Source organism: Cavia porcellus, unplaced genomic scaffold, assembly GCF_034190915.1.
Source record: "Cavia porcellus strain 051 isolate PalLab524CR breed Dunkin Hartley unplaced genomic scaffold, mCavPor4.1 scaffold_6, whole genome shotgun sequence".
Lineage (NCBI taxonomy): Eukaryota > Metazoa > Chordata > Mammalia > Rodentia > Caviidae > Cavia > Cavia porcellus.
In genome coordinates this window covers 66,415,671-66,429,789 of record NW_026947489.1, presented here as the reverse complement: position 1 = coordinate 66,429,789, position 14,119 = coordinate 66,415,671, and the positions used below count along the sequence as shown (strand labels likewise).

Sequence of the window (14,119 nt, the reverse complement as noted above, 5' to 3'; positions counted from 1 at the left end):
GTGTTCCTCCTGCCTTTGCCTCCTGGGTGCTAGGATTCCAGGTACATGCCACCGTGCCCAGCCAACAATGAGATATCTATAAACACACGTTGTGTTAAGATTTACCTTGATGTGAGTCAGTTCTTTTAGAACTTAGGTGATTTTGTATAATCATTTCTCTTCCACAACATTCTCATTCAAATTTTCCCAGATTAATATAAAACCCATTCCACATAACTTTGTCCCAGGAGCCATCTTAAAATTTGTGTCAGTGGCTGTGGTGGCACATGCATGTAATCTCAGTACTCAGGAGGCTGAGGCAAGAGGATCACCATGAGTTCGAGGCTAGCCTGCACTGCATAGTGAGACTATGTCTTAAAAAAACAAAAAAACAAAATTTATTTATTTATTTGCAAGTTTGAAGATCCTGACCTGAGATGTTGATATCCAAAAAGGTTGTTTAGCCTAGAGTTTCCTGTAGGCTAAATAAGGTATAATTTAGAATAAATGGAGATGTCATCTATTTTCTGTTTTATGTGTTTGTTCATAGAAAGCTACCCTGGTTGACCATGGGATTCGGCGCCTTACTTTCCTGGTTGCACAAAAGGTATTGATTGACAAATGTGAATTGTATTTTTCTGATATGTCTTATGCTACTGCAAAAGTTTTAAAAATAGGATTGCAATAACATGGATATTGAATTTATACAGGAACTGGTTTTTAAATAAATTTAATTATTAAAAAATTAGATGACATTTGGGGTTCTAGGAAAGACTTCCAAATTTATCACCTGTTAATTCATTTTTAATGTTATTAATTACTGTTATTTTTTTCTCTTCTATCTTTTACATGAAAGGATTTTAGAAAACAAGTCAACTGTGAAGTGGATCAAAGATTTCATGTAAGTAAGAAGACAGTTATGAAAGAGATCTTAATTTTGTTTACCACGTAGTAAACAGAGTATGTATGATTTGTTTAGAAGAGTTAAGATTGTTGACATTCGGTCCATGTTATTTACTTAGTGTAGTACTGGGGATTGAACCTGTGGCCTTTGCACTAGGGTACCCACTCTTTTTAATTTTGAATCAAGGTCTCACTAAATTGCTAAATTGTGCAGGTTAGGCCTGAACTTATAGTTTCCTGCCTCAACTTCCCAGAGTGCTGGGATTACAGGCATCTACCACTATACCTGGCTTGGTTCTTGTTACAGAAAGTATTATTGAATTTCAAGTCTTTTGACAAATGCTCCAGCTAAATGTTTTTCCTTTTTTTTTTCACCCTGTAATGAATTTGGGTTTTGGCAGGTAAATTCAAGTTTCATTATCAAGAAATCTCAATTCTGAAGAGCAACAATTTATTATTTAAAATGCCATAATAGAGCCCAAGGTACTATTTTTGCCTTTTGTTAATTGTTAGAGCAGGAAATAAATAAAAGTCGAGCATTCTGTTATTTGTTTCCCCCATGTAACTGAATTAACTGCTAACATTTATGAGATTAAAATTTTTATTTAAACAAGAATTAAGTTAACAGCCTGACATCCTAACTATGGGATATCTTGTGATCATACCCCATATGATGACAGCAATAAGTCCAGAAATCAAGTTTGCAAATCAGGATGTCATTCTCAGAATGACTGATTAAAGTTAAAATATTCCATTAAAAGTCATTCTAATGTAGCAAAATAACATTCCAGAGGATGTTAGAATTGTTAATTTTTCTGATAAAAATTTTATTTTGTTTTTTGTTTAACAATTAAGATATAAATTGGTTTTTAAGCCCTGTTCATTTTGCAATAATGAAAATAACATTTGGTATTCTGGAAAAGACTTTCTAAACTCAGCGACCTGTGTGTCATTGCTTTTATTGCCCTTTTGTTTATTAGGTCTCTAGCACTTGACATTTTGTTTTCTCATACAATTCACCTTCCTGATCTAGTCCATAGAGAAACATGAGAGCCTACCCTGCCAGCTAAAGAGCTAAGATTTTTTGAAAAGCTTTAGGAAATGTTGTGGACTACACAACTCCCTTGTGTTATTGATGTCAGGAAATCAAGCAGAGTGCAAATATATATCAATCAATAACTTTAGATAGGAAACTGGAGTCAGTGGAGAAGTATGAGGAGCTTAAAGAGAACCCTGGGGCTTTAGGAAGAAAAATCAGAAGCTTAGAGAATAAAATTGATACTTGGGAATAGAATCTGAGAGCCCATGAATAAACACTGGCTAGGGTAGATGCTGATCAGACAGACGTGTCAGGAGGAGGCATAGGTATTTGGAGGAGTATTGGGCTAGGTTAGATTCTTAAATACTGGTATATCATTTGGGGGGAGGGGTGTCTGGCTTTTGAATAATAACATTTTATTCTGGAGTGTGACCTGAATTTGTAAAATTGCTTTCCTTTTAACTAAATGTGCAGACCAAGTCTTCACATTTACAGCATGCTCACTGATTTACTATAAGAATTCCATGATGAAATAAAATCTTTCACTAAAATTTTTAAAAACCCAGTTATTTCTCACTGATTTTAGATGTGAAGCACATTTTTAAAACCCTTATCCTTTAATCTATGTCGTGTCCTAGAGTATAGCTACTGGCTTTAAAACAGCTTTTTTCCTCCCCACTATCTTGATATTTCTGAATTTAGGTTGAATGAAGACATGTATAGACAAAAAAAAAATCTGCTAAGAAATTAGGCCAGTAGAGGGTCTTCCCTAGCAGTCAGTGTCTGGTTCCTGTTTTATATAGCATCAAGTAGAAATCAGCAAAGTTATTAAGTCTGCTTTGAGCATAGAGAACATTAGGTTTAGGGATGTATTTGTTTTAAAGAATTGAATAGCAGAGTTGGGATGCTTTTATTTTGGACTTATTTTAATTTTAGAAATTATTAGTGGAAACTATTACTAAGCCCCATCCAGGATCTACAAAAACCAAAAAGCCTTGGCAGAAATTGTACAAATTGGCTGGGAATTTAACTCAGCGGCATAAGCACCTGCCTTGCAAGCAGGTGGTCGTGAGTTCGATCCCAGGTACCGATAAAAAAAAAAAAAAAAAAGAAAAGAAAGAAATTGTACAAATCCAAGGTTTATGGGCATGGTGCTACTGTGAGTTATTCTGTTGGTGGTAGCTTGCCATTCATGAAGGATTCTTAGCCCCTGTCATGTCATCCAATGTGTTCTTGGCTCATAGTTAGTGTAGTGTGAAAAAGAGGAAGCTTTCCAGGAGTGTTAGAGATGAATCCTTTGATCTCTCTGGCTTCTCAGTAATCCACTGTGATGTATGCGGCCTCCCCTGTTCTACACTGTGAAATCCCTACATTATTGAATGAGAGAATGTGCACGCAAAGGGGGCAAGGAAAGAAGGAAGGTTACCAAGTTTTGCTCAAGAACAACATTGATTGGTGTGAAATCAAACAAACTATTTTGTTTCATAATTGTGGATCTCTCGGACTGCCTTTGAACCAGAACAAGACAAATAAGGGCTAGAGGAAAGGTTCCTAGAGTGTGTTTACTGGGAGATGTTTATTCAGATGCCATTGAAATCTGTAAACATTTCTAATACTTCATTATGCAAGCACGGTATTCTCAGAAAGCCAGCCACAGATTTTTCTGTTGTTGTCTCTTGATGGCACATGAAGACCTGTTCTGAGATAAGTGTTCACCAGCAATACAAAGATTGAGTTTGTTTCCTTAATCATCTACTTAAATCAAGTACCCCAGTAAGTCCTGGATGCTGCTCAAAATTGATATTTAAACAAATTTTGAGGAAAAATGTCTTTATGAATATATTCTTTGTATTAAAAGACCATCTTGAAAGCATAAAAAAAGAAGCTCCTTGAAATTTTGCAGCTTTCTAAGCTTCATTCTACAGTTTATGTCAGTTAAAATTCATCAGTTCACCCTCTGTTAGTTCACTCACATTTCAGATCTGGATTTTCAAAAAATGCAGCGCAAGTACTAATTGGGATATATTATACTTTTTTTTTTAAAGCTTTGTGAAATTTTTAGTAAAGATTTTTAGACACTAAAATGCATATTTTCAAGATTTGCCCCTCTTTTTTTATCCCACCAAAACAAATATCAGGTCCAAAATCTGATAAAATTCTAAATCAAATGGTTTGACTCTATTAATAAAATGTTTTCATTTCTTGCTTTTAAGATTATATAAAATTTTTAAAAATTGCTACCATTCTCTCAAGATGATTGTTGTTATGAGTGACTCCCCTCTAAAATTAAATGTTTTGGATTATTTGGGCCTTGAGGAAAAGACCTCACTAAAATGAAGCTATCATGGTTAGTTTACCCTTCTTCCCTCTCTTCCTCCCTCCCTTCCTTCCTCCTCCCTTTCTCTCTTTTCTCTCTCTCTCTCTCTCTCTCTCTCTCTCTCTCTCTCTCTTTCTTTCTTTCTCTGTCTCTCTTTCAAAGGTAGTTCTATTTGTCAATCAACTGTTACTTTTCAAGAGGTTGTCTTTGGGTTTTTGTTTTAATTACAGTGTATATAATTAGGTTTCAGCATGTTGAGGTAAAAGAGAATTGCACCAGCAAGCTCCCAATTTCTTCATCTCATTAGGTTTTTAACACGATTATTAGTATCATAATCAGCTATGATGTTTTCTGTTGCAGGTTTTCACATTCTCTGATTTGCAGGGTGTCTTGATTGGCTAATTTAGGAAAATTATTTTGATTGTCTTTGATGATGGTTGGCTGATTATAACACAGCAGGGGCATAATTTCTTCCTGAGAAATGTTTCATTCTTTTGTTTTTTGTTACCAGAACACTAAAAGGATTTTTCTTTGTGTACATTCAGTTACAACACTAATAGAATGCCTAGAAAGCAGTTATATTAGGGATGGAATAAGCATGAATGCTGTGGAAAATTGGCTGCATTGAAGATGAAGTGTAAGATGAAAGAATTTACTAAAACCAGAGTGTCAAATTTTTGGATTTCTTTTTTTCTGTTTCCTATGACTCTAGTTTTTTGAATGCCAGAAGAGATGACTTTATAGATTTATAGTCTAAAAAAGAATTGCTTAATGGCCTTATTTTCCCATTTTACAGAAGTTCTTATTTTCTTCAGTTTTGCATGTTCAGTATTTAAGTGAAGGATTTCACTGTGGAGATAAACACTTAGAAGTTAAAGAAAAAAGTTTGCTTGTATCATCTCATGACACCTTTTTCTAGCTAACCTTGATGAAAGTAATTTTTTTTAATTGGTGATCTTTGCTTAGTCTTTTTACTACAAATAGTTCATTCTCCATCAAGAGTTAGTCTCATTTGTTATGAAAGTATTTCCATTCAGACCATTTGCTTTTCATACCTTTTAATTGCTGCACATTTCTTTAACTGGTTAAGTGGAAAAGAAAGCATTTTTTGGTTAGGAAAATGGTACATTGTACATAGCTGAGTAAATTTAAACCAGTGAAATATTTTCATTAATTAGCTACTAAAAGTTTGGAAAAAATAGAAAAGTTTATACTTAGAAATTTTATATTATCACTTTTCTTGTCTTTTCTTTCAGAGTCCCATATAAGGATTTTATGAGTTTGACCTGTGTTACTTTTTTAAGTGATACTCTGACAACTAGACTTTTGCTGGGTGTGGTGGCTCACGCCTGTAATCCCAGCACTCGGGAGGCTGAGGCAGGAGGATCATTGTGAGTTCGAGACCAGCCTAGGCTACAAAGTGAGCTCAAGGCCAGCCTGAACTGCACAGTGAGACCTTGTCTCAAAAAGACAAAAAGAAAAGGTCAAAAAATAAAACCAAAACTTAGATTATAGAAACCTGTGGGTATAAATCTACTGACAGTTTACTCTCTTCCTGCTCAACTTTGAAGTTATATACACGTACTTCACTGCCACTAGGGCATAGGATGGGAGATACATGGAAGAATATTTGGAACACATCAATCCTGTGTAAAATCCATGTTCGAAGGCTCTTAAAGACTCCAGCTCTGGGCAAGAGATAGCCCTGGTCTTGGAAGAAAAATTCCTAAAAGTCTGTTAAAATTATTTTTACAGTTAAGTTCCTAGGAAAATGTAAAACTGTTTATTAACTATGCAAAGTGAGGGTGAGGTATAATGCCTGTGAAAAATATTCAAGAACTTTTTAGAAAATTCATAAACCAGAAATTTCAGCAAGAGTTTTGCTATTTTCTGCATTTTCCCCTTAAAATCTTAATTTCTGGACCCCTCCCCCACCTGAAGAGAAATCCTCTATTTTGAATAGAGATTTGGACTATAACAAGAATAAAAAGATAATATGTTGTACTCGAGAAGTGAAAGGGCATGGGCTCTGACATTAAAAAAACTTAAAGTTTATTTCTGGCTTTATGATGCTGGGCACATCACTTGAACCAAGATTTGTTCATCTGTAAAATGGGGGTTGTAATTCCTCCCTTGAGAGATTGTTGATAGCATTTAATGGGCCAACACATGAAAATGCCTGCCGCCTAAAAAATTTTGAGTCCACCCTGCTTTCATGGTTTCTAAGGCCCACTGAGGAGTATGGAGGTAGCTAGTCTTGGTTTCTTGTACCAATAAGTGTTTCATTATATTGCACTCATAATGAAGAAGACGCCTAATGAAACCTCCTATAGAGGCAAATAGTAATGACTCGATTCCAACACTGCCCGTAGAGCTTCCCATCCAACAAACAGGGGTATTTGGTGTTAATAAGTTAAATTTCAGAAACTAATGAACTCTGCTAATTGAATTCATCTTGGTTAATTAATAAGGTTCTAGTAAATTGGTTGCTTTCTTTTGTAATGTTCTGCAAAAAGCACTAAGACCTAATCATTACAAGTGTACCAGTTTTACCCCTTTCTTTCCCTTACATAAGAGTGGAAGTAATCAGAGTGGCATTTAATGTTTTCTTTGTCTCAAAATATCATCATTTTAGCCCTTGAAATTACTAACTTGAGAATAACTATGAGGGGAAGCAAAACAGGAGTGGAATATTTGGTAGCAGTGCTGGTGAATTTGTGCCTGCATGCTGCAGCCAGCTATTTATTATCATTGAAAGCTTGAATAGGTTCACCATCACTATTTTGTAGTATCTGGTTAGTTTACATTTAAAGAGTTTTTAAAGGAGAAACTTAGGAAATCAGTCCAGCAACTATTATTGCAGTGACTATTGCATAAGTATATATTGGTTTTATTTGCTAGTATGAGCCAAGAGGTGCCCTCAGAAAGTGCCCTCCACCCCTCACTTGAAAGATTAAAATAATTTTTTTTCTTTGTGTGAGGTTAGATACAAAATTATGTTAATAGTGTAGCAATTCTCAAGTATGGAAGTGGGGTCAAAGTGATGGTTCTTAAAGGATCCTTTCTATTCCCTAGACTACACTTGATCAGAAGCATATTTTCTAGGAAACTGTCTCTGAGGTGCTTGACTGCTTCTATACTTTGTTTGCCCCCAAAGAGTCATATCTATGAAAGACTGACCCATTTTCCTCTTTTATTTAACGCAGAGAGAATTCCCTAAATTTTTTACTTTCCGAGCAAGAGATAAGGTAAGTCCTGATTCTTCCCCTATCTCCTATCTTTAAAAAAATTTCTTAAAGCCAAGAGTGACTTATCTTTGCCATTCTTTTTTCTTTGATTGAACCTATGTTCACTTTACCTCACATGTCTTACAACTCAAGCACATTCCAGAAAGACTTTGGTTTAGGAAACAAATATGTTAAACCACCCAAACAAAGTAGTAACTTTAAAAAATTATCCCTATCATTTGGAGCAGTCCTAATGATGTGATATTAAAGGACTATTATACTCAGTAGTAGGATTATTCTTGTCACCTATAGAGAGTTCATTTATATTCAACTTTTTATGTACATTTGCTTTTCAGTTTTAAAGTACAAAAGTCCAGACCATTTTGTTTCTTTCCTATTACCAGCTTGTATTTTAGTGTTTATCTCTCTGTTCATCAGTAGGCAAGTTTAGTTTCAGTAAAACATCACAGTGAGCATACTAATACAACTCTTTAAAACAGTATATGCATAATTATAGATCTGTGGATATAATATGTTCCAGAGCCAAATATCTATGTTTTTTGTACTATATCACAGGTGGTCAGACCTGAGTCCTGCCCTTAAGTTTTTCAGACTAGTTGAGTAATCCTAAACACCAGCATGTGAAATGGATATTAATCGGAAGCAGTCTGTAGCTATTTTATACCATTAGATATTTTAGGAATTCTGGGGGGATTGAAGTTTTTTTTGATTTTTTGTACCTTTATTTTTAGTGGAGAGCATCACCACTTATAAGAACATAAATGTTGAAAGCTTGAGAAGTGAATATGCATCTTGGCACCAAATCTTACATAAACTAGAGCAGTAATCTTGTATGTAGCTCATTTTTGTTGTTTATTGGCTCATTGTAGCTTCTATTTCTACTTTCAAGTATATCTTTCACCTACACAATCATAATAAAATTTTATAACTGCCTTTTATTCACCTCCTTTCTGATTCTTGTGCCCAGTTTGAGGAGGATCGTATCTATCGTCACCTGGAGCCTGCTCTGGCTTTTCAGTTAGAGCTGAACCGGATGAGAAATTTTGACCTTACTGCCATTCCTTGTGCTAATCACAAGATGCACCTGTATCTTGGGGCAGCCAAGGTAGAAGTGGGCACGGAAGTGACAGACTACAGGTTCTTTGTTCGTGCAATTATCAGACATTCTGATCTGGTCACTAAGGTAGGTGCTGTACTGTAATGGAAAGTTATCTCTGTGGGAAGAAGGGATGGAGAAAATGACAGTTCAAAATCAGGCTTTCATTGTTTGAATCAAGGTTCTCATTCTCTTCTTACTCTGCAGTAACCAGCAGATATGTATGAGTAATTTCTTGGACAAAAATAAACATTCCAAATAATAAAGGCTTATATTTCTTTAATCAGATTTTTCTTGGTAGTGGAAATATGAAAACACTCATTTGAGAAAAAGAAAAGTATGCTAAAAGAAAAATCACAGAGAGAGTTGAGTAATGACAGAAAATAAGGACGAAAGTTAGGAAAGAAGTGAACCCTTTCTGGAGATGTGGGTAATATCTATATATAGCAAGGGCTTCCTGATATATTTGTTATTACTGCATCCCATAGTCATAGGCTCTCTTCAACTTCTCATTCCTAAATAGATACCTAAATAGCTCTGTCTGACGTATGTCAAACAATCCTATAGGGATTATATAGGATTATAACTCTGAGGATGCCTAACATCTCTACCTGTTAGCAGGAAATGATACACTAGGGGGGCAGGAGAAGGGACTGGTGAGACTTTTGCCTCCTTTTGCTGACTTTGATTACTAGCATATTCTGGAAAGGTGAACAATATCTTAGCCTGATTTCTTATGATTTATAACATAACTGTTGCTTAAGTAATTATAATTTCTTTAAAATACATTAATGTTAGTGATTTTTTTTTCCTGTGTAGGAAGCTTCTTTTGAATACCTGCAAAATGAAGGGGAACGGCTACTGCTGGAAGCCATGGATGAGTTAGAAGTTGCTTTTAATAATACGAATGTCCGTACTGACTGTAATCACATCTTCCTCAACTTTGTGCCCACAGTCATCATGGACCCCTCAAAGGTGCACTTGTCATAGCTTCTCTCCTGGCACTAGCAGGCACAAACAAAGAGATTTATACCTATCTTACTTGGGTATAGAAACAGTATTCTTGTTATTAGATTGCATCATTAATTTTTAATGTTTTCATACTGCTTATTAGACTGAATTTCTGGGACAGTGTAAAAATTCACTATATCCATTAAGAACAGTCCTCAAAACTAAAGTTCTGTGGAGTTTGCTTGCTTAATGTTTATAAGCACTGTAAACTCTTCTTCCTCCACTGGTACCAGTTGCCTGATATTTTTCATGATAGTGATCTTATTCCCCAGAATATTCCATCTGGAATAATTAATTTTGCCTCCAGTAGGCATTTTAGATGTTACTTACCTAGAGGCCTTAGTAGGATAAAACACCTTCCCAAAATGTCTAACTTAATTCTCTTTAGTACTTTCCCAGAGTGAGAGAATTTGAATGATAGAAATTTTCACATGTATTACACGTATTTTTTTTTCCTTGAGGCTGTGTTCTAAAATATATTCATATAACTTAAGGAAGGAAAACAAGGTAACTCTATACTTACACTTTTATCCTAGATGTAATACAAACAGACTATTCTCTGGTTCTGCTTCCCCTGACTCTTTATCTCATGTTGCTATGGAATTTGGATAAAATAATCAGTGCCTACCTTTCTCATGATCAGTTGGAGACAGGGACTTTTGTTTTTTTTAACTTGGGATCTAAGACCTAAGAAAGTTTTCTACTTTGTTTCTTCAAAACTACAAGCCAATCATGAATTACTTTGTCTGTTAGGAAAGTGAAGGACAGACTCAAGTCTCATCATGTTAAAAATTTCTCATTAAGATGCTGGGACTAAAGCAGCTGGAAGGCTTGAAATATAGCCAAGACACTGGATAATATTATATATATTTTAGATTTGGCTTGCTGTTTTTTTGGTGCTGGGGATTGAACTCATGACATAGCACTTGCCAGGCAGGCACTTACGCTGCTGAGTGAAATCCCTGGCATTGACCTGCCTTTTTTTCAGAGAACTTTTAACATCAGACCATTAGCCTACACTCTAAATACCCATATGCCCTGGCTCTGCTTTTCTAGTCATAAATAGCTAGTTGTCAGTTTTCTGATATAGAGATTGTTGGCTATATCCCATCAAGAAATAAATGGATCGGGGATAGGGGCTGGGGATTTAGATTTAGCTCAGCGACATAAGCGCCTGCCTTACAAGCAGGCAGTCGTGAGTTCGATCCCCAGTACCGATAAAAAAGAAAAAGACAAAAAAAAAAAAGAAAAGAAAAGAAAAGAAAAAAAATAAATGGATCTGGGCTTGTTGGCACATGCCTGTATTCGCAGCATTCAGAAGACTGAGGCAAGAGGGTCACCATGAGTTCGTGGCCAGCCTGGCCTACAAAAGTGAATTCAAGGCCATCCTGCATTCTTAGTGAGACCCTGTCTCAAAAATAAAAGCAAACACGAAAAGAAAAGAATGGGGTAATTATCTCTTGATTAAAAGCAAATATGAGAATAGAAAAGTTAACTCCTTGAAATCCATTCTAAGGTAAAATTCTTTTTTTTTTGGTACCGGGATTGAACTCACAACTGCATACTTGCAAAGCAGGCACTTATGCCGCTGAGCTAAATCCCCAGCCCAAAGGTAAAATTCTGTAGTGTGGAAATAACCTACAGAGTGGCACATACTCCTGAAGAAACACAAAAAGAGGGGGATATTAGATAATTTAGAGGGATTTGCTGTTTTGTTTTGTTTTTAGTTCTGGAAATTGAACCCAGGGAACACTGAGCTATATATCTCCAACTTTTGTGTATTTATTTTTTAATTTTGAGATAAATTCTCACTGTAGTGTCCATGTTGATCTTGAACTTGCAATCTTCCTACTTCAGCCTCCTGAGCACCTGAGATTACAGGTGTGTGCCACCATGCCTGGCTAATTCTGAGGTTTTTCTAGGAAGCTGAAAAGGCATTTTATAAATATACTTAAGAAAATATTAATTTTGGGGGCTAGGGATTTAGCTCAGTGGCATAAGTGCCTGCCTTGCAAGCAGGCAGTCGTGAGTTCGATCCCTGGTACTGATAAAAATGAAAAAGACAAAAAAAAAATCTAAAAGAAAATATTAATTTTGAATGGTATGTCCTAGCTGCTTTTAGACATATTGGAGACAAAGTTTTGGTGTAATGTGTCAGTAATAAAATACATTATATCCAAGGCCTTTCAATGAAAAGTAACTGTTCTAAATCTGAACTGAGTATTAAACTATCTTGCTTTAGATCTTATGGAACCTAGGTAGCATCTGCCCCATTTCCTCAAACCCCAGCTGGATTTAGCAAAGACCAAACTTTGGAGCTCTAATGTTTAGATAGAATGTTCCAGCACCACCTACAAATTGCCTTTCTTTAATTTGTACAATTTACCAAGAGACATATATTACAAAGTTTAATAAAATTGTATGGAAAAAAACCTCATGGTGGTAATTGCTATGTTGATGTAAGGTCCTTTAAGTGCAGTGAAACATAGTTACCATGCATATAAATGCTGTTTAATAGTTATATAACTAGGGATTTTATTCTTATTTGGGGCTTTTTCTTAAATCTCATGGCTTTTAATTTTAAATGTTACATATCTTTGATGTAAAGTATGAATATAATTGGGAAAGGAAAAGGGTTGTATAGATTTGAGTGCTGTGAGTCAGAGAAGACCATTTAAATGCTAGGCCAGTATGAAATTGTCCCTCACTTGTTCTAAGCAACAATGAAGGAAAAGCCACTTATAAAATGAATATGTGGTGTACATCTCTACAAACCAGCATCTTTTTTCCATTCTTCCTTTCCTAAAGGTAAGCAGTGATGAAACAGGTCTTAGTTATAAAGCATTTTAAGTTTTGTGCTTGGTGATGTGTCTGTTAGATTGAGGAATCTGTGCGGAGCATGGTAATGCGCTATGGAAGTCGGTTGTGGAAATTGCGCGTCCTCCAGGCAGAACTGAAAATCAACATTCGCCTGACACCAACTGGAAAAGCAATTCCCATCCGCCTTTTCCTGACAAACGAGTCTGGCTATTACTTGGACATCAGCCTGTACAAGGAAGTAACTGACTCCAGGACAGCACAGGTACAGTAGTCAAGCAAGCTCTTCTGAAATTCAGTTGGTCCTATAGATACTTGTCTTTAATATAAAAAACCCAGGCCACAGATGACATTGGTTTACTAGTGGGATTTTCTTTGAGCTTAAATGGTTGTGTGAGTTTGCAAAACTTCATTTACTTTATTAGATGTATTATGTTCTAAATTATGAACATTACAAAACTCTCAACCTTTTATTGCACATTGGTGAATGCTATCAGAAGTCATACAAATATAATTCTGCAATTTAGGCCTCTTTATAGAGCTTTTAGGCTACATCAGCATTCTAGTCTTTTCTGGTCTTATTTGTCTTTGTTTCTGTGTAGTTAGACCATTCATCAGTGAGGGAAAAAGAATTGTTAGAGTATGTTAACCAACATTTACTTTTAAAAAGGAAAATTTACCGTAGTGTAATAATACAAATAGCATCAAGCAGTGACTACCATATGTATCCATTATGTTATTCACTTATACATATTCTTTCTTTCAAAGAATTTGGAGTGTTACATGTCTATAAAGGAGCAAAGTGGCAAACCTCAACCTATCTTTAATCCATTTGTCACTTTAGTTTCTCAGCATTTGGGCCATTTGCTGTTAATAACATAGGTTACTTCATTATTGTTCATCTTTTTAAGAATTAATGTAGTATTTTTATGGCTTTGGCCTGAACTTGGGGCATGCATTCTTTCTCATAAATGGATGAACTTGCTCCAGAATATCTAAACCAGGGTTCTAGTTTGTTCTATGTATTTGGGTGCCAGGAAGAGATTGCATCTCTTGTTTTTATCTGTATCCTTTTGAACCTGTGAATAGAGATAGGAAAAGACATTTTTGTTAGTCTTTGAGGATGAATTTTTAAAAATCTTACTTTGAACAGTTGTTACAGTGACCTTTCATTTTGTTCTTTGATTCCCAGTTAGATGCCCACAGAAATCTAGCCTGTGAAAAGTGAGCACTTAAAACAGAGAATGTGACAAGAGCATATGGGGTGAACAAGAGAAAGAGTATTCAGTAATTTTTACTGCATTTGATATTTTTCAGGACAACCTTAAGGACATTTTCAGTCAAAGCTTTCCACAGGCAGGGATGTTTTTAATTAACTTATACAATAGCTTCAAGGCAAGCCTATTCTTGTGAAAAATATGATGGCCACTTGAGACTTTAATGTTTTTGATAAATATGTTTGTTCTTCGTAACTACTTTTTTTGTTTTATTAGAAATTTCATAGATTTCCCTCATCTTGGTTAATGGTGACATAGCATAAAAAACATAGATGCCTCCAAACAGGGTCTAGTACTATGCCTGGCACAAAATAAGCACTCGATAGGTACCTGATAAAATGAATTAGCCACCCTTAACGTAAGAGAGGAGCCCCTTTTACCAGTGGTCTTGCCTACTGAAAGAAGTCTTTCTCAGGCTCTTTCTTCAGCTGA

At 35.5% G+C, this 14,119-nt stretch overlaps 1 protein-coding gene across 5 annotated transcripts in view; it reads left to right on the top strand.

Annotated features, from left to right (window-relative positions):
• Acaca (acetyl-CoA carboxylase alpha) overlaps nt 1–14,119 on the top strand; it is a 308,031-nt gene that overhangs the window by 202,019 nt on the left and 91,893 nt on the right. For all 5 annotated transcript variants that reach the window (XM_013152137.3, XM_005003514.4, XM_003469462.5 and 2 more), the window contains 6 exons: nt 530–586; nt 836–880; nt 7,445–7,486; nt 8,454–8,669; nt 9,402–9,557; nt 12,472–12,675. In XM_013152137.3, coding sequence (XP_013007591.1) covers nt 530–586; nt 836–880; nt 7,445–7,486; nt 8,454–8,669; nt 9,402–9,557; nt 12,472–12,675 — 720 coding nt within the window. The remainder of the gene's footprint in view (nt 1–529; nt 587–835; nt 881–7,444; nt 7,487–8,453; nt 8,670–9,401; nt 9,558–12,471; nt 12,676–14,119) is intronic.